Source organism: Perca flavescens, chromosome 7, assembly GCF_004354835.1.
Source record: "Perca flavescens isolate YP-PL-M2 chromosome 7, PFLA_1.0, whole genome shotgun sequence".
Classification (NCBI taxonomy): Eukaryota; Metazoa; Chordata; class Actinopteri; order Perciformes; family Percidae; genus Perca; species Perca flavescens.
Window position 1 is genome coordinate 21698989 of NC_041337.1, and position 26060 is coordinate 21725048.

At 39.9% G+C, this 26060-nt stretch overlaps 1 protein-coding gene across 1 annotated transcript; it reads left to right on the forward strand.

The window, feature by feature from the left end:
* Positions 1-1411: 1411 nt before the first annotated feature.
* On the forward strand, positions 1412-21257 carry ctnnbip1 (catenin, beta interacting protein 1). The gene is made up of 4 exons (XM_028583998.1): positions 1412-1590; positions 9094-9208; positions 10290-10380; positions 19465-21257. Exons 2-4 carry the CDS (start codon positions 9113-9115, stop codon positions 19521-19523), a joined length of 246 nt encoding a protein of 81 aa, XP_028439799.1. The 5' UTR covers positions 1412-1590; positions 9094-9112; the 3' UTR covers positions 19524-21257.
* Positions 21258-26060: the final 4803 nt, after the last annotated feature.

The following is a 26060-nucleotide window of genomic DNA, read 5'->3' on the forward strand; positions in this document are numbered from 1 at the left end:
GTGCACTGTGATTTTTATTGCATTTTTTGAACTGATGTTCCATGGGAGAAATGTCATGTTTGTACTGTCAAACACCTCTATACTTGTGTGCTGTATGATTTAATTTTATGGTGCGTTCAGAATACTTTACATGCTGTATTTCTTGCTGTCGTTCATGCAAAGAAGATTATGTGATGTTCATCGCCTTTTTATTTTGCATTACATTTCAGATGATCTCTACCGTTGAATTTCGGTACATTGACTTTTACAGAAGAGCAAGTGCAGCTGTGGATTACACAGCAAGACATTTTACTTTCCTTATAAGATACTGAAATATTCACTATGGAACAAGCTTTAAATACGTCACTCAGTATGGGCTCAGCTAAGTATTGCTGCTTTAAGCCAGAAGGAGTGAGTCTATTGAGTTTATGAGCTACTTTGCCAATTGTAAAATATACTGCAGTTGCCTTTTGAATTAATTGTAATTCATGGTACAAACATTTTAACATTAAGGCCTCATTTACATGTGTGCAGCTAAAACTAATAAATCATCCTGTCAATATAGGTCTGATGTAGACATGTCCTTTATCTGCATCCTCTTTTTACATTTGCTTCACTTGCTGTTGGGAGGGAAACATACACTCAATAAACAGTTTGCAACAGCAGAGCTCACTAGGCTTTCTAGGATCCAAGCCATATGTTATCTTAATTTAATGCAGCTTAAAAAAAAAGGTTGATCAAGGATGAAGACCAGAGCCACCAAAGTATCCCCTGTTAAGTAATTGCTTAGAGCAACGGCCTTCTGTACAAGTCCGTGGGAGTTCACACTTCACAAAAAAAAGTGTACGCAGGGTGTGTGATGTGTGTAATGTGATAAAGTCTGTCTAGTGGGCCAAAACAAATGAGTTGGTTCAATACAGAAAGTAGAATTTTTATTAGCAAGGTTTTTGTGAGATGTGTGTTTAGCAGTGCTGAAATGACAACTAAGTAGTCTACATGTATTCAAGAACTGTACTTAAGTAAGATTTTTGGGGTGCTTGTACTTTACCATTTTATGCTACTTTATGCTTCTACCACAGTGCATTTTTGGAGGCCAATATTGTACTTTTTACTCCACTAACTTTAATATCTTTAATAAAATATAAATAAACTAATAACTAATAATGTAGTAGTTTAAATAACGCCCACCTTTACCAGCTGCAACATTAGTGATGCTTACACATTAATTCAGTGATATATTATTCTGAACAGGGCCATTCTGCATAGTCAGTAGCCGACTTATACTTTTGATAGTATGTTTTGATGCCAATATGCACTAAATATATATATATATATATATATATATATATATATATATATATATATATATATATATATATATATAGATATACGTACGTTTTGTAATAGATCCTAGAGACCATACAGTGTTGTCTGTGCCGGTGGCGGCCCCGGTGGCCGGTAACGGTACTGAACATCCAGCAGGACTCTCGCTCCGTTGAGTCAGTTCGCCGAAGCTCTGCGACTGGAGGGATGTGACCCCGGAACAGGACGCCCTCCTACAACAACACACCATAACAGAGCATAGAAGAAAGAAAAGCTGGACCAGGAGGGGTAAGCTCATATGTCTCGTTTTTTTTGACGAGGCGCACATTGCCACGTTTTTTAAAACGATACGTGTGTTTAATTTCCGGCGTTCACACTTCTGGCAGAGCAACGATACCTGGATGGTGTTTGCACCCATAGGAACTTCATTCAGGCTTTTGTCTCGGGCATGCTAGCGAGCTAGCTTCGATGGTTAGCATTGGCTGCTTTGCCAAAGGTAGCGCGGCTTTGGTGGAGACTAAATTAAATAAATGTCAGGTTAAAATGAACGCGACTTGTAAAGTCATTGAGAGTACCGTCCATATATTTCCCCACGACGGATATTGATTAAGATTCATGTCGAAAATGCGTTGAAGGCTTGCTGCTTGCTAGCAAGAGCGCTGCTGCAGTTTGAACAGTCTGCGTCCCGCAACATGATAACAAGATCCATTCACAGTTATGATGTGTATAATCTCTTTAAAAAAAAAAAGTTCAGGCATTTTTGTTTGCTGTTATTTTTCAGTCAGAGTTTGACTTTGAGGAAAAACTACCAAAAACTAAAAAAAAATCTCAGCTAACGTGAGTGTACGTTGTGCAGATCCTCGTCAGCGTTAAGGCGTTATAGTTTGGTTTATTGTACCAACGATTATGATGTTAACATTGTACTTAACGTATCTTATCTAACGCCATCATAACCTAGATTTAGCAGACTAATGTACATGATGCACGCCTACATTAAATACATACAGAGCCATTTTTCCCACTCACCAAACCCCTACTAGTCAACCAAGGTAATTCTTAGATTACATTTCAAAGGCTGCTACTGTACAATGTGGTCACCTTCTTTTAATGTGGTTTTCATGTGCAGGTTGTCTTTTTCACATAACTCCTTCATAGGTTTGCTATTTTGAGATCATGCCACCCATGGATGCATTGTGCCACGCTGCCTTTTACAGAGTGTCTGCTCCCCCCACATGTCAGATAGCTGACAGCCCTCTGAGTGGTGAAGCTGGCACCCTTCCCGCAGTGCTGCAGCCACTGGGTATCAGGGCTTGGCCACAGGCGAGTGCTCTGAATCCTCCTGGCAACTAGCAGAGTTGGTCATGGACCATAGTAAGTCAACCCTGCCTAGTTTGCACATTCCCCTAACTGGGTGGGTTTTGGAGAGAGATTAGGAACCCTGGCTACGCTTCCCTGGCCTTGTCCCAGTCGGGGCAGGTGCTCTTCAGCGGCTGCTTGAGCCCTGAGGGGACCTCATCAGCTGCCTGCGAGCAGGGTTTTTCGGAGGGAGGGCTGGTTCATCGCACAACCTCTCTGCGTTTAGCACACACATTTGTCAGCATTAACTCAGCCCACATAGTGGCCTGTTGTGGCCTGACATGATGATACCAGAGCTGCTACGATCCATTCATGGCTTAACACCCAGTCCAAATGACGGGGACCTCCAGATAACCACCAAGTCGTTTTAAAGAATCAAACTTGAAAGCATAGCCATCTTTTCTGTTCCCGGCTCTTTGTCTGTTGTGCATGGATTCCTGCACATTTGCAATGCATTGTATTGTTCCAAGCACATACATCCTATACCTTTCAGAATTTTATTCCCTGCGTTCACATTGGCGCTTTTGAAATCTTGCAGCCGCACCCCCAAGGGACCGGCTTAAGGCAGCAGCTTCTGTTTCAATTCCTTTGAGGGACCCTGAGGAGTGAGCTGAGATGTTCTGAGTTCATAGACCAGATTTAATTATGTTCTATAGCATGGTCAGTGAAAAACTGTATCATTATGGTATCATGGAAACATTTGCAAGATCAGTTTGGCTGAATCTTGTAATATGTATTTGTTTAAAAAAAAAAGTATATGTTCTTAATTGAACTGTAGTAGCATTAAATGTACAAGTTATTATTTGAATTATAATTAAAAAAAAAAGATTTTTCTATCTAGGAAAAGTTTCCCAATGACATAAGGTATACATTTATCAAATGTCATGTCCTTCCTACTGTAACTCACTCTCTGAAGGTCCCAGTATCAACTTAATGTGGCACAAAAATAGTCAAAGGACAGTTAAGCACACCCAGAAACTCAGTTATGTTCTAAGCCTGTACAGTTGAGCAGAATTGTAAGGGTTCATGCCTCACGTGGTGACAACAAGACATGACCTACTTATCAATCATGTTTTCACAATCCAGTTCATCACCATTGTCCCCAAATACTGTAGCCATTGTTGTGGGCACTGTACATGTGAGGAGATGGCTTCACACAAAGGCAGCATGCAGACATCCAGCAAGTCTAAGCCAGATCCTTTCTGGTCTGCAATGTCTGCCCGTCTGGCTCTTGCTGTTTCAGGACCCCAAGTCTGCTGGGTGTAGGGCTGGTCAACTAGTTTTTATTATGTCTCCTGCAGGTTTGGATGGGTAGAATCTGGGCAATAGGACTGACATCACTATTGTGCTGAAAAATGTCATGGATTAATTTGACAGAAATAAATTGTCAACCATTTTTTAAAATCTATTGATCTTTAGAAATCCGTTATCAAGCAAAACTGCCTTCTAAATGTGAGTATTTTCTCTGTTTCACAGATCTATATTTAGACTTCCGATCGTTGTTTTGAAAACTTGGATTTTATAAACTAAACAATTGATTAATCATAAAAATATGTGGCAGATTAATTGGCAATGTATGTTTGTTTATTTTGCTGAATTACAGTGTTGAATTGGAATATTGTTGTGTCCTAATTTCAGTATGACCACTAGTAGTTGGTTTAATAGGTTTTGTGACATGGTTAGCCATGAGAGCATGTGTGCGTCAGTGTGTATGTGTACCTGTAGTGACACAGCCGCTCTGCAGGACCAGGCCAGGCTGTTGGCAGCTCAGCTGGCAGCTACACCAAGCTTCTGGCCTACTGAAGTTTCTCGCACATTTGTTTGGGATGTTGGAGCACCTCATGATTAAATTCTTAGTTATTTTAGTCTTATCACTTTATTTAGTTATTTTAGTCTGTAGAGACTATTGACCTCTTGGGGTCTTAGAGTTCACGCTTTTAGCGTCATTCGTGTAAAACTAAACTCAGTTTTAGAGGTTTGTTTTTCTTAAACAATCAGACACTGTGCATCATGTGCACAGCTGATTCTAGAGCCAATAACAAGCTTGACAAGTGGACCGGTCCATGTGTGACTTGGCCAGTGCACTTTGGCAGCGTCTGCCCTCATAACCCTCAGCAAATGTGAGGGCCTATCACATTGCATACTGTAATCTCTGGCATCAGTTCCCCACTGCACTGTGTGGCCCGGTCACAGTGTTGAAATGGTCTTGAGAAGTCTTCTCCATGTTTCTGTTTCCAAGTACATAAGGAATTTGGAATGCAGAGGCCATGCAACATTGAATGATAGTTATCAACATGAGTAAATAAAAAGCATACTTTTGCTATTATCAGTGCATTTATATGCATCGGTGCTGTTTGTGTAAGTGTGTGTTACAGACATAAATGGAAATAAAATGAATTGAATGAAAATAAAATGATGACTTAATGTAGGATTAGGATACCAAAAAAAATCAAAATCTTGGGGGCAATCTTTGCCCCTCGATAATGTTTTTTGGGAACATTCTGAGATTTCTTTGGGCATTTTTTCCCTCTTAATTTCTGACACTGGATGGCAATGGTATTGAAATACAGACCATTCTTCAATATACAATCAATTGCATGCCATCTATGATACATCATTTTTCAAAAGTCAGTCATGTATTTTAAGAACTAAATATAATGTAATTGTTATACACAACTGAGAAACAGTATTATGTGTTCCACCACTACTATGTGTACAGATCGGAGATCTGAAACGGGCACTCGTGCTCTTTTTTTTCCTTTTCAGATTTCTCAGTTCGGTATCAGTGATGCTGGGATTTAGCTGTGACAGGCTCGATGTCTCAGCTCAACCCAACATCACAACACTGACAAGAGCCCTACATGGGCAGAGATGGAGAGGGGGGGATTATGCCCAGATCAGTATTAAAGAAAGCCTTTGATTATGTCTGGAATATTAGCCAATTGCGTCTGAGGCTGGCTGAGCATCCCTCGAGGGATTAGTCTCGAGCCAGCCCACCTCGAGAACCTCGAACATCGGGCACACACAAAGGACTCTGACAGGATCCTTATTGTGGACCTTGAAATGATTTAAGACACAATGTTACACAGAAGAGCGTGTACATCCGAATAATGCTAGAATGACCCGAGTAGACTAAACACAAACATAGTCAGGTTTATTTCTTTCCAGAAAACTATTTATAGGTTTTTAGCAGAGTTGTGTCACTTGGAATTTGTCACTGCATGCTGATCAAATCAATCATTTTATAAGTATGTGTACGTGTGCATATGAGTATGCTTGTTTGTTTCATTTTTATATAGTTATATAGAGTTTTTATATATTTTCTTTCTTATGTTGTTTCTTAAAAAAAAAAAACATTTTATAAGAATTCTTTCTAGCTTTTAAGCAGTCTTATTATTAAGCAGCCTAGGTCTAAACCGTCGAGGTGTGGTCTAGATGGACTTGGTTTTTTGACGAAGTGGAAATAGAAGTTAGTCTTCCCAGAAGAGTTTAATCAGAGAGAACAATGAAGCGATTAATAATAATAAAAAAACATCAACATTAATTCGTAATGAAAATAGTTGCAGAATTTCCATTGTCAAATATTTCAAGATACAGGCCTCTGATGATACACCAGTTTTTAATCTATGGCTTTAAAATCCTGTTGAACTGTTTATCTTGACCCAGTGTGTTTAAGATGTTGTAATCCAGCAGTGATACACAGGAAGACATTATTTAGAGGTTGGTTAGGTCTGTCGCAGCGAGGCATTGTAAGCCAGGCAGACGAGTACCATCTGGCACGTTGTTGGAATTCTGAACATGGATGGAAAGCTAGTTTGTTCAGCAGGATTGCATAGATGAAACTATCCATTACATAATCCTATGCACAATGTTAATCTTATACATGTTATCGTCCAGTTCACTGAGTAGCAGAATTGTATTCTAGTTCTGTAGCTACTCTGCTGCCCAAAATAGTCATCTCACATTAGTCTTTATGCCTCTTCCAGTATGAAGAAGAATAGGTAACAGCCACAAAAGAATGAGATCTGACTCTTTTCCCTTTGCTGTTTTTTTTAAAGTGACTCACAAACATGTCACGACAGTAAAATAAGATCACTGATCACCCTCATTTACATTTCCACGTTGATTCTTTCCACCTCCTACAGAGATACTCCCTATGGGATTTTGCACACTATGTTTGTTGTTCTTATAGCAGATATCGCTGTGAAAGTGGGATAAGATAAATGTTTTTTTCAGGCTGGTAAAAATACAAATTGCAGCTCTCAAAACAGTCAGTAGCCTGGGAAGAGATGGTACTAAATATGGCCAGTTTTCAAACTTCAAACGCAAACATCAAATGATCAGAAATGCCTCAGCCTCATGAAAGCAGAAGGCCTGTTTAATACAGATGATGAATGTGGAATATATCGGCTTTTTGTGAAGTTGTCAAGTCTCAAAATATCCCTGAATATTAATGAGTGTTTGTTGTATCATCTTTGTCTTTTAAAAAAACTCAAGACAAGATGACACCTTTTGACAGTTAGAGTAATGTTGTTCTCTACACTCTCTTCACCCTCTACTCTTTATCCGCAGTGACCGTTTTATTCCCAGCGAGCTTCTGATGCTGCTGAGTTTATATCATGCTTCATTCTTCATGTCATTTCACACTGGTAGGTCTCTCTGCCTGGAGTCTTTAGTTCCTCCATTTGTCTGGCGCGAGGAGCTTGGAAACGTGATCAAACGTGTCACTGCTGCTGATTTGAAGACACTGCCACCCTCTTCACCCTCACCACCAACATCCTCCCTGAAGGCGTACTGAGCAACTGACACCGGCAAGCTCTCTCCATCTCTTCATGTCTGCTTTGAGACTTCACTTGCTCGCCAATTAAACTATGCCTGACACTAAGGTGGAAGTGAATAACTAATGTATTCATCTTCCCCGCATTCCCCGTGTCCTGTGACCACTTTGTGTGGCTGAAAACCGACAAGAAGACAAAGTCAAGTGTTATTTGCTTGCAGTAAACCGCCACCAAAGGTTGCTATAATTATAAAGACTATGGCCAGAAGCATGGTCTCCAGCTGCTCTGATCTGGATGAATCCACACGCTCACAGTGGCAGCCAATGGCCAACGGTGCCCCATTCATCCTTCCCCACCCCCCCTCCCCCCCTGGGCTCTGGGAAGTGGGGACGGCGAGCCAGCTTCTCAATTAAATATAACCCCACATCAAACAGCCTGTCAACATGCATTAGTGGTCCTTTGTATAGATAAGAGGCCAAAATAAATTGCCAGAACTATCATAGTCCCTGCCGGTCCCATAGGCTTTTCATGAAAGATTCTTAGCGGAGAGCAAATCCTGACTTGCATACTGATATTCTCTCCATTAAATCTTATTTTCTTTCAGACCAGATTTATCCTTTTTTAAAGATTTAATTTTCTTTTTTTTGTGAATTATTTCATTTTTTAGCTATTTCAATTAGAAAATGTATGCTGGATATCAAGCCGCGGCACTGTATGCCTCTTCTCGTTGGTGCGTTATAACGGAGATCTAATGCGACAACAGCCGACCTTGATGCGCGTATGCTATCACAGCGGAACCTATCCCCTTTTCTGTCATACGCATTAGCTTTGGCAGCTCCTTTTATAGCCTTCTTTTCCCTCCCTCTTTTTCTCCCCCTTTGCCTATATTTTGCATCTCTGCAGACAGACAGAGAAAATAGGTCATTAGTTAGCCAGAGAATATCAGATGGAGCAGGCAGGGGCGAGTTCTGTGTGAAAACTGCCGTGCAATATTTATGACAGCCATTCACGCTGTGAATACCAAACCTGCACTGTGACTGCACTGAGACAAGGCCTCTGACTTCTAATATCACCACTGTTTGAGTTCTATGAAGGGCTTATTATCACACAGACTACAGTCTGTATTATTTACCCTAATGATAAGACATCTAGTTCCAGCATATTGCTGTATGTCTGAGAGTCAGGTTAGAACCATTTGATAATGGAAATGCAACCAGTCTTATGTTGTTATAATGGTAATACTCCAGCTCAATGTTGCTGACTATTAGAGCCTTGACTGTCAACCTCATACTGTATGTCAATATTACAAGAATATTGCTTCTTGGCCAGGACTCCCTTGAAAAAGAGGTTTTTAATCTCAATGGGATTTTCCTGGTTAAATAAAGGTTTAATAAATAAAGAAATAAAAAAATAAATCCATAAGAAAAAGAAAAAAAACAAGTGAAAATGCTATCTAGCTATCACTTTTCAACCCTGCAGGGGTGAGTGTTTACACTTAAAAGATTTTTAATAGAGTACCAGTCTGTCAGTTTATAGTCTGTCAGATAGTGTGGCTGAAACAACGCAGAAGTATTTTTAACTTTTAATAACACTGAGTGTTTGCCTAACTGTGATTTTTCACAAGTCGTGTTTAACATGGATTTGTTTGTGTGTCCAGAGCCACAGGAGCAGGGGGCATGAACCGCGAGGAGGCCCCAGGGAAGTCTCCTGAAGACATGTACATCCAACAGAAAGTGCGGGTCCTGCTCATGCTAAAGAAAATGGGATCAAATGTAAGTGCAGTGTCTTGACTAACACAAACTGGGTATTCACAATAAAAAAATTCAAAAGAAAAGTTCACTGCCTGTTGTGCAGCTCATGCACATAGTGGTTGTTTGTTTAATCAGAAAAGTCCCACATATCTTTAGACGATGTCACCCTGAAATCTGCCCCAATGAAACCTTGCCAACTTGGCCATCAAGCCCAGAAACCATCATTAGCATGTCAAAATGTTTGTCATTGGTAAGATGGAAGCAAAACTACTATGACAAACACACAAAGTTTGGCTCTTAGACCAAACTATTTCATGTGAAAGACCTGTGTGGAGAAGAAAAGAGAGACCTCACTGTTGGTCTTTTTGAACAGCAGAAGAACTCCACATTCTGGCTGCAGCATGCATACAGCACACAAACCAGACAACAGATAAGAGTTTCATGTTGTGATTTAGGCAACTCAGTAAAAATGTTAAATAGCTGCGGCAGATAAAATCTGTTTGTGTTTGCTGTCATTTCAGGCAGCAAAATCTAGTTACTCACTGAAATGAGAACCCTGAAATGACTTCTAATACTCTAATTACCTGGCTATTGTTTTCGTAGGTTTGTTGGTATACATTAGATTTTTCTCCAATTAGGTCTAGATTTTAAGACAACAAGCAAGTGTACGTGATAAGAGGCTTTTACTTTTAGTGACTAAAAGACCAGTGTTTACACAGGTCTAAAGTCTAAGATCCAATCATCTTAAAATGTCTTACGATTTTGTCAGGTCTTAAAAATTGATTGGATTATGAAGTTAACGTTACTTTTATGAAGTTATAAATGTATTTTTGGGAAACATTTTGTATTGATCATGCTGTAACAAAACTAAAAAACGAAACCAACATGCAACCAATAACCACTAATGCAAACTGTGCAGCCCGGTCAGAATTTATCGCAGCACTCCCAGCGAGTGTGTGGGCTAACGTAACTAACTCATGCAAAAAAAACAATTATCTATTTAAACGATCAGTGTGTGAAAAACATACGTTTTCTCCTTCAAAATAACATTTTCTGTGGTTTGTTCTTGTTTGATAACTGGAAATTGTCTACTCCTCTTCAGCTTACGCCCAGTGAAGAGGCTTTTCTCCGGAATTATGCAGGTGTGGTCCACAGTCAGATGAGCCAGCTACCACAGCACAACATAGACCAGGGTAAGGCTGTGACCCACACACACGTTTAAAGGTCATCCAGTTATTTTACAGAAGTTGGAATTTTTCATTAGTTTTTTTTATTCAGATTTTAGTATTTCTATGCAGGACAATAGTTAACACCTATATAGTTTTAGTTTTAATATTTAGATGTTTGAAGGTATAAAGATAGAAGGCGTTTATGAAACTCACCTAAATCGGCTCACAAACACCACCTTCACATGTCAAAGAAGTGCTACTTTTGCCCAGCTTAAAAACAAGGGAAAATCCCTCCACACACATCACTCATCTTGAGTCCTTAACCCCAGCAGACCTAACAGGTTTCCTGACTGTACACTGAGGCTGACTCAGCATCCCACCAGAACTGTGAGATTACTCACGCTGCCAACAGTTTGGCTGACTGGAACCGAGTGACTCACCCTCAGTATGAGTGCATCGCTGCTTTCACCGCTGCTTCTCACAAGTGGCCTAGACACTTCAAATATGGATGTGTTTACATGATAAATCAAATCACTGTTTACAGTGGTTGTTATAAGACGTATAAGAGGCTTACTCAGAAATTTGACTTTACATTCAATGGTCGTGCTTTTTCAGGGCACCAGAGGGTGCTGTTGCTCTGTCTTTATCTCCTACAGTTAGCACATTATTTTAACCACAAGATGGCACTATATGAAACAAAACGGGGCATGTGGAGAGGCACTGCAGTTACCTGAGAAATCAGCAGCAAATTGTCTCAGATTATTGTTATATTTTCTGTAAGTAGACTTATCAGCTGCTTTTCAGGCTCAGTCCAAACACAGCTGTCGGATAGGAGCCCTGCTGTCCTCCTGTGGTAAACCTGCTGGGGCCCACGCCTTGCTTTGTCACTTATGATATTGGTCCCTCAGGGGAGCCTTAGGTCAGGAAAATTGCCTGCGACACTTTACCTACAGTGATGAGTTATGTCTCCTTGTCAGTGTCCTTTCTCTGCAAGGAAACAATCAGCTTTGTTTGGATTAGGTTTATGATTATACAGGGTGTTAAGAAGGCAAGTAAAAGGCACAGTGACTCTGTCTTTTTGTAATTCTCTGGTGTTTTTTATTATCTTTGTTTTAACTTGTGGGGTATTAAAACTGCATTGTCATTTAGTTAAATTCAGCCATTCTGTAATATGTGATGCATCATTAGAATTGTAATGTGGGTCGTTGCATAATGGGCATTGTAAATTGCATTATTACAGTGTGTTTCTTCATCAAGCAGCAGAACATGGAGCATTGCATCATGTAGGAGGGATGGTAGCACGTTTTTAAAAAGTGCAGCACCAAAAGTGAGATCAGCACAGATTTTAAGTCATTGATTTATCAAGGATGATTTCTGTCTGGTTAAACAACTAAACCATAGCTTTGAGTCAGTGCGACATACCCTCTGTCTTCTGGTCTCTGTCTTCATGCCCTTTAGTAGATACAGGACTCCATGTCTCTGTCTGTCAATACTGCCAGGAAGACCCTCATTCATTATGGACGAAAACGACTGGTGTAAGGTGCTCAGAGTATGCATTATACATCACAAAAACAGACACATTTAGTGTCATTTGGCAACCTGCCATGTCCTCTGTGTGGAAATAAATTATTTGTGGGCTGCATCCTAAGTACTGTGATTAGGCATCGTGGAGATAGTGAGAGTTAATCACTTTTAAATATTCAACGCTGAAGGACAGCAGTTTGTAGGTATCAGCACATTCGGGATCCTTTGAGTGTTGAAGAGGGAAGACCACTATTTGATCTCATTTAGACTTGGTAATGGGGGGGTAGAAAAAAGTAGATCAAAGGAAACATTTTATTGCCTAGCAACTTGCACAGGCATTGTGCCTCCTAAAACATAATTTTACAAAAGCACAGACTCCAAACAATTGATTGAATAGTGGGAAATATTACAAAGCAAGATTTTATTTGATTCCTTTTCAAAATGTAGGTATTTTGGTGATTTGCTTTTAAACATTTTGGGGGGAAAAGACATCACAGTTTCTTGAATTTCAGTGTGTTAATTGTACTGGACATGAGTGAGGAGGTAAATCAGGTTGTACTCTCTGTGGTTTACTCTGTTCTCACGTCATTAGAATGACAGTGGACCTTTTCCCTCATCTTTCTGTATGCAGCAGTAGTACGGTGTGTCCCAGTTGACCATCACACAGCGCCGCAGCCAGACAGACACACACACCTTCTGTGATGAGCCAGCACATTTCCAGGCAAAGGTTGTTTGTCAGTGCCTGATCTCGTATCATTGACGTATCTATCTGCTCGCAGCAGTTCCACATTCAGACCTCTTACCGGTCTGGTCTGGTTGAGTAGTTTCAGTTTATTTAATTTTTTCTGTACAGGTTACCTTAAGCAACATTTGCCAATTGTGAGAAGGACAATTTTAAAGAATATCGTCATCCACTTGGTTCTGAGTTCAAATGTTTTTCGAAAATATGTCTAGTTTGAGCTGTAGACATTATTGTTACCATTTGAAAAAGCACTTTTCAAATGCCTCTCAATCTCACAGGCTTATGATGGAAATTTTGTTTGGTAATAAAAACACACTGTTTCCTGTCATTGCTCCCCCTGCTTGCTGTTTTGATGATACTGTTTAGTCTGCTACTTTAAAGGTTCATACAATCTTTTATTTCCCCTTATACAATACAAGTTGTCAATGTTGTTCAATTGGAAAAGCATTTAGGTTATTAGCACTGGGGCCACCATTAGAGGTCAGATGGCTCCAACCAAAGAGATTCAGGCACCATATCCAGCGGTGTGAAACAGAGGACCGTTTGAACATGCTGATGCAAGATGCTCCAATACCATCGTCCTCGAGGGCTCTCAGCTAGGAGGTGATAGTGTCACGTGTCAGACATGGCCTCATCGATCGAGTGGCAGCGTGCTTTGAGGGCACTGAAGGCACTATGCCGTTGTGGAGACACGCTCAGGTATTGATTACTCTAATTCAAGGCCAGGCTGAATTCAAGAAATGTTAAATAGACGTTTAGGTTGGAGAGCAGACACAAGCTAATGTGACAAATAGATACCATCATTGCTGTTGTCAGCTTTAGCATATTCTGATAAGAAAACGCATCCCTTACACGGTCTAATCTATCCAGAGATGATGTCATCCTTCATCACATGTGATCAGACTGATTGGAAATGTTGCTCAAACCCTGAATCATTGCCTCCGCTCAGCTGTCGAATGGTATTCTGATTCCTCGTAAGAAACGAGAGAAAACCAACTCACGGTTTGCCGCTCATATTTCTTTTAAGTCTATGGGTCACGGAATTTGCATTTCAGATAATTTAATTGGCTGATTACCATACATGCAAATACATAATTTTGTTTTGCAATTTTAATCAGGCCAAAGAGGAATTCTCTGCCAAAGGCTCTGGAGCTTTTTTCTCATTCAGCTTTCTCGCTGAAATACCTTGATGTAGCTGAAGTTTTGCTGCGCAGAGGACCGGAGGATGGCAGGCGAGCAGGAGTTTGCATTCTCTGTTTAAACGTTATCGTGATTGAAAATGAAGCGTGAACTCATTAAGCGAGGCCTGGGTTTTTGGGTCTGTGTTTCAGTGTAAATTGCTCCTTTTTGGGTAATACTGAATAATAACTGTCTCTGCGGCACAGCAGTTACAGCATAATATGGGGAGTACAGATGTTTTGTCTTCACAATCAGGCTGTTGTTCTTCCCCCTTTAACTCTCTTATTTAGAGTGACATCATGTCACTCTAAACAATACAGTTTGTCATAGAAACACATAAATGCAGCAATCTCAGGACTTGTCATCCTGTCTCAATTGACAAGGAAAGTGTACTCTTCCCCTGAAGGATGTCTGAGGGCCTCAACAAAAGAAGATAGACGAGGATGGTGGTTGCCATAGCAACCTCAGTTGTCCCATGAAAGCTAAGGTTCCCTGTGGGCTCTGGAGTTGCTGCAACGTGCTGCATCGCTAGATTGGAGCAGGTGTCATTAGGGGGTCTGGAGGCTAGCTGGAGTGCTAATTACACAGTCAGTGTGATATTACAATCTCTCTCTGTCGGCCTCGTCCATTCTTACAGAAATATGGCCTCTTGTTTCAAATGTCGCAGCAGCCATGCACTGTCGATACACAATCTTTTTTTTCCCATGTTACAATCCTGGTATAACGCAATCCTTAAACTCACCTCTTCAAGTGAAAGCCACGTGACATTGAGTAACGCCTTTTGTTTAGCGACTCGGGCCAAGGCAGAGTGCTACCGATTCTTACTTGATCCTGTCTGTCACTGCAGCATGAATCAGAGCCAGAGACTCAGATTTATAAAGTGCCACGTCTACCTGACTCAACTCACTGAAACACAGAGGCTTTACTTCTCACATACGCTCTAATCTCAGTCCCAGATATGTTAATAGGTATGTGTTCGTATAGACAAATGTTACAGGATAGTAAGTACAACTTTACAAACACATTTTCTTTCTAATGATCTCTGCTCCTTTGGCAACAAAAAAAGTTTATTCAAACTGATTTTGAATTCTGGGCTTGCTCCCTAAAAATCTGCTGCCTAAGATAATTAGCTTTTTGGATGTGACCTATAAACTGTGGAATTCAGTAAAGTTCTTCTAAATTCCATTTAGAAGAGAAAAATGACTTGTTTGCTGCTGCTTAAACCTTATTTTGAAGCTCGTTAAATCTCTGAAATATCACTGTGTAAAGTGAAGAACAAACTGTTGCACAAATCTGACATTCACTTCAATCAATCATTTGCATATGTTATGTACTTAATTAGATTTTTTTTTCAGGTTCACTGTTTCTGTTTAAAAATCTACATTACATAGAATTGATATTACCATCTTTTTTGGACACTTCCTTAATTGTCATATTATGATAAAGCTTAATACAGTAGACACAATCAATTCCCAGATCCTCTTTATTTTTAGCCTTTTAATTAGGAAGTCAATGTAAAATAAATTATATATTTTTAAACGGCGACCTGGAAAAAATACCATCAAAATAATTATCAAGCAGTAGTATAAAGTAGTTATGTGACTCTGAAATAGCAGATTAATCCCTAAATGCGTTGTGTTAAAGTAGACCCACTGTGTTTGTTGATGTCAACATGTTGAGCTGGACCACACACACACACACACTCCGCTGTTGTGTACCGTGCTTCTTAACCCACCCTGCTGTCGTTTTATATGGGGGGGGGGAGGGTCTCGTGTCCTTATCCTCTCAGCTGACCCTGCACAGAGCGAGTCCTCAAATGATGTTGCCGCTCTGACTAATAACTCAACAACCCTGGAGTCATCATATGGCTGCTTCTCTGCTTATGCAGACTGGAGGGACGCAGCACGGCGCCTTTAAATTCAAACAAACTCCTTTTTGGTTAATTTCACAGCGTTCTTATCCATAGAAGTTTCAGTGGAACTTTGTGTGTTTTTAGTTGGTTTCGATTCATAGTCTCCCCGAAGTGTGACTAAAGACTTTGTTTGCTTGAAAATTAGTTCAGGTGAATAGACTGATGTTCTGGTTCTGTCTGCTTATTATTTCAACAGTGTCATTCAAAAAGTGCCCTTCAGAAATTCGCCCCAAGATATTGTCTTCAAATTGGTTGTCTTTTGCTGACCAACCAGACGAAACCCACAGATAGTCTTTCAGGCATTTCTGCATTATAAATAACTAAAAACTACTGATTAATTGCCCAAAAGTCGGTCAACCTATAGAATAATTACCAGCGGTAATTGGGTGTGATCCATTCGTTGTTTTAGCATTAGATACACATAGCATTGTGATGGTGCATATTTGAACTCAAAACATGACTTTTATTTGACAACAGAAACACTCTTTGACTTTATATCGAAATGGTTCTACTTTTGTCTCTTTGTTCCTTTCCTGGAAAGACCATTTGAGGGGGCTTTTCTTCCTCTCAAAGTATTTATGGAGGACAAATTGGATGACATGCCTGTTGTTGCTGTTATTTATGTAATCCACCGTCCGTGGCCGCTCGGTTTACCCCCACCAGGTTGGGTGAGGAGCAGATCAGTGCACCGCGGAGGGAGGGGCCGGAGAACGGCCGGACACAGAGCTGCATCCTAACAAACTAAAAGCTGTTTGCTCATAGGCAGCAGCGTACCCTCCACTGATGCAGTCTGATTTTTATATCTGTCGCTAGGCAACAGCTTTGAGGGACCTGACGTCTCCATCGTGTTGGCATGAGCTTGTTTTGTGTGCGTCTGTGTGTGTATTGTATGTGTCTTTGTGGCTGGGCGAGGTCCACACAGGACTCTCAGGCAAAGTAAAAGCGATATAGCCCAGCCAGCCACTTAGCCCAGTGGATGTAGTTTGAGAGCATTTCTGCTGCTCATTCGGCTCAAGTTGCACAGTGTCTGACATGTCCTTCCTCTGTACTGCCCGTTTCACAATGGTGGACTCCTTCACGCAACCACAAAATGATTCAGACTGGCATTTATTGTGATGAATGGGTGTTATTGCAAGTTCCTGTGCTAAAACATAATCTTGTACAGCAGTGCTATTAAGAAGTAGTGTCTGCAAGTCAGTTTCCCATTGTGTGTGGCATTACATAATTGTCTTTTGTTCCAGCATCATTATCCGTACGTGCTGTCTCAAAGCAGATGAGATCTATGTTAAAAACTGAAGATGAACAGCATACACCATGCATTTTTTTTTATCACTCGGCCTCTAGTTTCCTCTCCTGGTGCAGATTTTGGCTTCTTCTTTGCCATAATCCCATTTGGTAGGCCACTAAGCTTACAAGAGGAACTTTAGAGTTCATATTAAAGGGTACCCTCCCCCAAAACTCTTGATCTTACCAAGCTCACCATGACCTGAATGCAGCGTTAAAAATATGCTTATTATCTTCCCCGTTGGGATAGCCAAATGAAATGCAACATTTTGTGTTTGGGAGGGTCTGTGCTGTCTGAGGATGGTCCGCCCTTTGTGCCAAATACATGTGGAAGCTCACAGTGCCTGGCCTACTTTCATATCTCCACAATAATTAAATCTAACAAGCACTTGAGGGCCGTGGTAAAGCATTTTTTGTAGCAGACTGGCACGAGTTGCTGCATGAAATCCTCTCAGCCATCTGCAAAGGTGTGTAACTCGGTGTTAATGATATTTATGTCATCATAGCTTGTCGAATGTTTTTATTTGAATGCATAGTCATCTGTAGGCTATGGCACCTAGTTGTCATTCGTACCTCTCATCTTTTAAGAGATGTGTTTTTAATGATGGGGTTTGAGGAGAAAAATGTTGCTGTTCATACTATCACTTTACTTCTATTACCAAGAAGTAAATGCATTTCACCAGGCTGTCGAGCATGACAGTGCAAGAGGGATTTTAATATATCCCTACTTCATCTGGCAGAAGTGTTTTTCTCTCTCTCTCTCTCTCTCTCTCTCTCTCTCTCTCTCTCTCTCTCTCTCTCTCTCTCTCTCTCTCTCTCTCTCTATCTCTCGCCAAAAATTGAGGCCTATATGAAAGAACAGTGCTGAAGTAGCATTGTGTATTTTATTTAATCTTACTCAAATAGAATTGGAAAATGTACGTATATCATTTATCAGAGAAAAACTGTCTCAGCAGGTGTGGGCAGGCCAAAATGACTTGATGAATTGCAGTTGGCAACAGACTGAGTGATTCCTTGTTAAACAAAAGCCAGCTGACAAACTCTCATTGTGTAGCTGGGAGGACCCATTAGTTGACTCAACCCATACGAGACTGTAATTATCCGTTTGTCCTCATTAACTTGGTAAAAGTGAAAGAGGCACTAAAGGCGAAGAAATAAATCAGACCTCGTGTGCTGTAGATCATTTCAGTCTCTTTTCTGCGGGAGCCGTTGGTTCTATTTCCACAGCTTAGTGAGGTTGATATCATCCACTGGAATCTAGTATTGTTTACTCACAGACAATCTTGTGCCTCACAACCTGAGCTGCAACAGCAGAGGAGATTGAATGGCACTGAAGCCTGAGATCTAAGTGTTATCATGGCAGAGCAGGATGCTGCTGTCAGCGGGCCACTCACTGTGTTACGGTATCTCCCGTCAGGGCGCTGTAATGGCAGGCTGTGGTTTTCAGGTGAACATGACAATAATGTAGATGAAATGATTATTGTAGATTTTCACGACAGCATATTCCTGCTTTGCGTTATAGTCACAACTGACAGGATTTACAGGATCCTGACAGGATCCAATGACCAATGTACAAAACTCGTCTCCTTTCACACTTTGCTCTGTACGTGCACAACAAACGTCCCAAACACTTTTGGATAAAGCTGATTTGCCAAACGGGCAAATCAGATTGTATTATTTGTGTTTAGCAGTTGTCAAACACACAAATGTGAGCAGAATTCAATATCTGATCCCGGTTGATTACTTGAGACACATGATACATCTGAATGCAGATGTGTTTTGAGTGTCTCTTACACTGTGTTTGGTTCACTTGGTAGTCTTAGGGCCATTTTATAGTCGTGCATAAAATCAACGGCGTAGCCCCGCAGACCCCTCTGCGTCTACACCGGGCCCTACGCAGTAGCCTGACGCACACCTCTCGAAAAATGTAACTACACGTCGCAGCGACGCACGTCGCTCGGCCGTGGCTTGGTAGCGTTGCATTTCCCCCGGCTCATTTCCTGGTTGTCCTTTTACACACACACATGCCGGCTCGACGCACACACCAGCGCACAAGTATAAACATCAGGCCACTTACGTAGGCTACGGCGAGAGCTCTGCATGGAGCCTCCGCACAACTGTAAAACGGCCTTTAGGGTGTATTCATTCACACCTAGCTCGTTAGGCCTTTTCTCTTAACATCTTTGACCAATGCGAGAACAGTTTGCCTACGCACGGCATTTGTTTCCAACTTTTGGGCCGCTCTTGAGTGTTGCCGTGTGAACACAAGCCAACCAAGGGGCAAATGCAACATTTGTATCAAATTAGTCCCTTAATCGAAACAAAGCAAGTGAATAATGCCCATGTATTTTTGTCGTGTAGTTTAGTGTCGCAGAAGAGCATTTTATATCTCCGTCTGTGTCATTTGGATGAATGAAACTTGTTCTTGTTTGGAGGACTAACCTGACATTCTGCTGTTGGTTCTCAGGTGCAGAGGACGTGGTGATGGCGTTCTCCCGGTCAGAGACGGAGGATCGCCGACAGTGACCCTGGCCCCCCCACCCCAATTCCACCCCACTGCATCCCTCCCCGCCCCCGTCCCACCCCACACCTGATCCACAGCAACCCAAACTCCACAAACCTGACACTGATGAGCTCAGGAGAGGATGGGCACCCGGGAGGGACAGAAGAGGAGGGGAGAGACACCCGGAGGTGGCTGCCTCGCTCTCTCCCATCCCTGACTCCTCCTCATACAAGCTGGCACACCATTACCTGAGATGCACTCAAGTGCTTCACTGTGGGTTGAAGCCTCGGCAACAAGGCAGTCAGTGAAAACACTCACAAATTGTGGGATGAATATCAAATGTAGTTTTTATTTTTATTTTATTTTTTTTGTCTGGGTGGGTTAGTTTAGTTTTGTATTATTTTGTCTGTGTTGAGACTTTAGGCAGTGTTACATGTTATATCTGCTGTGGTCACTGGAGGAGGCGACCAGTCAGCAGCTGATTGAAGCAAAGAGAAATATAGTTTTGGTCAAGCAGCGAGTGTGATGATTGGTCGTGTTAGGGGAGAGATTTCTTTAATTATTTCTGCTTACCCTAATGGGGCTGAAATTTTTTTTTGATGTAGCTGTTGTGTTATAAAAGCTTTTGTATTCTGTCACACAGGGGGCCTCATTTCTAAACATTTTGTGTGTAAAAGAGGAGGCATGAAAGATGGGTATGCCATCTCCCACGCAGCTGTTGGGATGTTATTGGAGAGCATCAACACGTCCACTGGAACCTGCATGCTGAAGGCAAAGTAGTGATATAAAATCTAATGTATTAGTAACTCCTCTCAGACAAATCATTTCACCGAATATAAAATGCTGCTGCAGCGTAGTCTCTCATTGCCAGACCGATCTCCACAGCTGGAGTATGGGCTGGCTACACAGTATATCTATTCTGGGATGGAGAGTAAGACACTCTGGCTTGTTTGTGTTTCTTTAAACCAATCACAACCGTCCTGGGCGGCGCTAAGCCCCGCAGCAATGGTGCCCCATGCAAAATAGTTAGCGGAGATAATGGAAGGGGAGAGACATCGGTCAGGCTTAATCCAAGCAATGGACATCCATTGAGCCAGACTAAGTGCAGTGAGCTCCAATATGCTTATATGTTTTTTTGGTGTTATACTTTTATTTTAGAATAATTTGACTTTCTGGTCACGCAGCCCTCACTGCTGCTGTGACCCGCTGATTGTCTCTTTATTGGTCAAACTAGAAATACAAACAAACACCAAACAGTTAATCTAACTGACTCAAGATCTCATTTCTCTTTGATGTGCCGTCTGACCTTTTGTTCACGTGCAAGTATTATCTAATACTTGCACGTGAACAAAAGGACGTGCTGATTGATGTGTGTATTAACACTCACAACAGACCTGTCATTAATCACATAAGGTTTAATTATGGGAGTTAACAGCGCAGGATGACAAGGCCAGTGACATGATCGACGTGTAAATGAAAAACTGCGTTAAGGTGACTGTATTTTTTAGTTTTCCTCTCGACAAATCTACACACAGTTTTATAAATGGGGCCCCTGTTGTTGTTCTGCTGCTTTATTTTGAACCATTGGCTGTTGAGAGTGCAGCAATGCTTTTCTCTTGAGGAAAGCGTAAGAATTAAAGACACTAGTGGACATAATCACATGAAACACAGCTGTATACACATTCTCCCCAAACACTGGTTTTGGGTTATTGTGACTTTTTTTTTTTTTTTTTTTATTGTACAGATAGTTGGGAAAATACAATAATGAATTGATCGTGCCAATTGTATTTTATTTTTTATTTTTTAATCTGTGAGATAAAAAAAAATAACCTAATGATTTAAGAAAATTGATAAAGAGACAAGCCGTAGTTGTAATTTATTGTTTATTGAATTGACTTTCTTGAACACATCACTAAAGAAGGAGAACCAGTAGATAGTTTAATGTCCTCATCAGTGGCTCTTTGTTCACACTAAAATCACACACTCTAATTTTTAACTACCTGTAACTAAACACGTGAAGCCAAACATAAGAGCTGTGTGCTAGTTCTGACTGTACTTTATCTCTTGCACTATTATCAATGGGATATTTGCAAAAAATACATTTTGATATTTAGGGCAGAGATTCTATGTTTGGTTCAATACATGAAAGAAAACTTTGTAACCATGTTTTTTTTTTTTTTTTTTTTATTCCTTTACTGATTTCAACAAAAAAAAATCTCGTTAATTGACTCAACTGGAATAGCTCAAAGGAATATTTGTTAACAACCAACATGTTTTTTCTAGTAACATGCTCAATATTTAATGTGTTTTTAAGTACGGTTTGTTAACTTGTATAACTTATAAATAATTGTAACGTAATGTTTTGAAGCCAAGCATGTCTGCCTCGTGGTTTATAATGTTCATTCTAGTGGAGCCGAGGATTTTGGAAACCTTGCCACGTTAACCATTGTTTGTACATTCTTGACATTTGTGGAAGCTACTTGCTATTTTTAAATGTTTCAGGAAAAAAAACAAAAAACATTATTTTGTATGGGTAACGTGTTATCCATTATTTGTTGTTGGCAATAACTTCTATTTGAATTTCCTCAGCAATCATTGCGATGTAATCAGCCAACAGATATATCACGCTGTCCGCTTATGGCTATGTCAAAGACATTTGTCTTTTTATGTTTACTTTTGTTTTAAAACATTCTTTATTTGTCTATGCATTGTTTTCTTCCTCTCTCTAAAAGGCGTCTTACTGTACATTCTACCTATCAGGGTTGTTCTACAGCCTTCATTCAAGGTGTGTGTGTGTGTGTGTGTGTGTGTGTGTGTGTGTGTGTGTGTGTGTGTGTGTGTGTGTGTGTGTGTGTGTGTGTGTGTGTGTGTGTGTGTGTGTGTGTGTGTGTGTGTGTGTGTGTGTGTGTGTGTGTGTGTGTGTGTGTGTGTGTGTGTGTGTGTGTGTGTGTGTGTGTGTGTGTGTCATTGAACTTGCTTTGTTTTGATTTTCAGCATGCTGTTCAGTGTGACTGGGATCGATTTATCTTTTTACTGTGATGACCTGACGTTGCCTAATTAACCTTTTTTTTTTTTTTTTTTTTTTTGCCTTGCTTTTGTATTTCATTTTCCTCTCAGTCATTGATTAGTTGGTTTTGTTTTGTATGGCTGCTGACCATGTATTGACTTAATGCTTCCAAATCCTATACCAACTGAACCATTAAAGATATTTTAAACAGTGAAAAGTTACTTTTTCTTCTTTTCATCATAATAAAGTTGAACTTCGTCAAACATGCAAGCTCAGAGATGAGAAACTGATGCTTGTCTTCAGGTAAGGCCTCATGATGAGCTTTTTTGTTCTGTACGTATAGAAGAAAATTATCTTTTTTTTTTTTTTAAGATTCATTTTTTTTTTTTTATATTTTTGAACATGCATAACAGAAAAACACAACTGAACAAGAACAACAACCCTCTCCCACCCCCCATCCTCTGCGGTCTTGAGGAAAACAAAAACAGAAAACACACCTTGCCTAGTCGCTCTCTTCTAATTCTTGTGATGCTGAGGTCATTAGGACGGATACCTGTGCTGCTGCGTTTCTCCATAGGTCTATAGTTGATGACTTGGCTTTGTTAATCCTTGACAGCTTAGACTTAAAAGGGGAGAGAGAGGGGGAATGATATGCAGCAAACGACTGCACACCTGGCCTTATATGACAATACAATCTCTACTCAAGGTCCACTTACTTGTTCTGGGGCCTTTGAACATATCTCTATCTTACTGCTCTACTTACTTACTTAGGTCCACTTACTACACGTCACGATGTTCATCAGTTATTGTGAGCCCAAAAGAGTTGTCAAAATTATCTTAACTTTATACTATATTTATACTATATTAACTTTTACTTTATTTGCTGAAAACTGTGATCTGGTGAAAAGCTCCAAAATAAGTGAGTAAAAGGACCTTGAGGAAACATTTTAAAATTGTCTTAAAAAGAAATTTAATATTTTTTCCTTAATATCATTTGTGCATGTTGTGTCTCATGCACATTACATTAATTTACATTCAAAGACTACATTCTTAGGCTGACAGCAATAGCAGTGACACCTTATGTTGTGGACTCTGGTTTTTTGACTACTACTGTAAATCTCCTTGTCATATAAAAATGACCGCGTACTTTGAAGACTAACCGTAAACACCGACAGCTTTGTACGTTTTCCTGTCAGGTCTTCAGGCAGATGTGTAAATTGTGTAATGTCTAGTTATCACGTTGGGACATGGAGCTCCATGTTTCTCCTGTGCTAATGATGAACATCTGTTCACTGTTCCCATGCCTTCTTTCACAGATGCGTAAAGATCCTGCAATTTAGATTTAGCGAGCTCTGGGAATAACACGCAAGCTGTTGGCACATTTTTTTATATTCATGCACCACTTTAAACTGAAGCTGTTATTTAATGATTAAAACTTCAGTTTCTCTCACTTTCTCACTAACAAGTTGCTGCTCAGTATTAACCCTTGGTATTGCTTCCTGGCATGATGATCATGTGTTGAAGTTTCTTTTTTCTTTTTTTTTTTTACACCGTTGTGTGGATTTAGGTTTAAATTGTCTTTCTCATCCTAAACACAAGAACATTTTTTTTTTGTGAAAGACCCGCTGAGCTTGTTAACATTATAATTATCTTTTAAATTACATTGTCTTCTGCTGGATGAAATGTAGACTAGTGCAGCATGTGAGAGCAGCACATCTCTCCTCCCATCCACATAAGCTCCCTCTCTCTATGTACACGTGAGCTTGGCGTTGTGTTTATCCGATGTCAGACAGATCAGACCCAGAGCTCGGCACACAGCACCAACCAGCTGATAACTGCCACCAGCACTGTAACATCACGTTATGCAACAGCGTGTCTGTGTCAGTGTGTGTTGCTCTATGCATCCACACACTGACTGATGACAGCTGTTTAAGAACAGATTGACACATGATCACTTTTAGAAAATTGTCTGGGGAGTCAAGTTTAACATGTACATTACTTAGTGAATAAAACTCCATCCAAAATGAATCTTTTTAGCAGCAAACACTGACTCCCTGTAGGCTGGAACAGCGGCAGTAAAAAGCTTGCTCCTATACAGAGAACTGTCTCTGTGGGCTGCTTGAATTCAATGGACTCTAATGGAGACATGTTTCACGACGGAAATCTTGTATCCAAATGTTAATAAAAAACTTCCCAAAACACTCCTTCAGCACAATCTACTTCTCCTCTATCCATTCGGTATTTATCAAACCGTTGTTATTTTGTCAACATATAATATTTCACTTTCAACAGAGCTTTGAAGCTTGGAGGAGGGTGACAGCATGGACACATAATCCGTGTTTTTAGGCATATTTATGTATAAATAGGACTACACATAAGGATGAATAGCAGAGATTATTCTGAGTGGTTTGAGGTTATTGTGATACTTTTTCAGTTTATTTTTAAATTTTGAAATGAAAGAATGAATTATTCATTTGTTGCTTTTAACTACTTTAAAGTTAAGGTCATGTGGGAGTCTGTAAAGCCTTACACATGAAAAAATAACCAGAAAATTCTATTTTTTTTGGAATTTAGATGTTTATTAAACCTTCTGACAAAATCCCCCAAATTTGTTTTGCCATATGTATTTGTTTATGATATATTTTTTGTATCATGTTTGATACATTGGGCATTTTGGGCAACGTTTTGCTCACAACAATGTTCATTTTAAGTACAAAAATGTGTTGTTTTTGGGACCTCAACTTCCATGCTTGTATGGGCTACACTTTCATCTTGATAGTCTTCCTCATCACTGCTATCTGAACTTCCATTATCATGCATAGACTTAGGAGTCCATTCCTCCTCCTCATCATCATCTTCACCTAATTGCTCCATGTCACTTGAATTGCCATATACTATCATGCTGATGACATTTTCAATACACTAATTCTTCTTCTAGTCTTTTTGACATCTAAAAATACACAAATTGGTGGACATAGAATAGCGATTATGTTATTGTTATTTTGAAAATACCCAAAATGTATTTTAGTCATTAATTACATAAATTAAATCATCAAAATAGTCTGTGTTTGTATAGTGGTAGGCATGATGTAGATTACATTACAAAAATGTGACTTGAAAGTTCAGGGATAAAGAACCTAAATACCTGCAGTATCAAATTTGATACACACATTTTTAACACGATTTAACTGTAATATAAATAATGAATTTTTAAGTAGTTATGCATTGTTTCAATAAAGAAGATATTTATTTTAAAAAATGAGTAATAATATAAATGTTATTCTTACCATAACTATATGAAAATTTAATGGATTTAATGATGGCAGCCATTTTGAAAAGGTAAAAAAAAATCCCTTCCACTGCTTGTAGTGGAATGATAATCCACTAGAGGGCAGAATACATGTATCAGATTATATACAACAGGTGTTTAAGGAAATTACTGATCTACTTGATGAGATAGAGGTTTCACAAACTTGCGTAGCAAATATGATACAAATGGTTATTATAAGCAATTTACAGTCTCCAATTTGCCTGACTTAAATGTTGATTGAAT

Coding starts and splice junctions, on each gene's coding strand:
- ctnnbip1 (XM_028583998.1), top strand. CDS start 9,113: ATGAACCGCGAGGAGGCCCCAGGGAAGTCTCCTGAAGACATGTACATC. Junction 9,209..10,289: donor TAAAGAAAATGGGATCAAAT/GTAAGTGCAGTG, acceptor ACTCCTCTTCAG/CTTACGCCCAGTGAAGAGGC. Junction 10,381..19,464: donor ACAGCACAACATAGACCAGG/GTAAGGCTGTGA, acceptor GTTGGTTCTCAG/GTGCAGAGGACGTGGTGATG.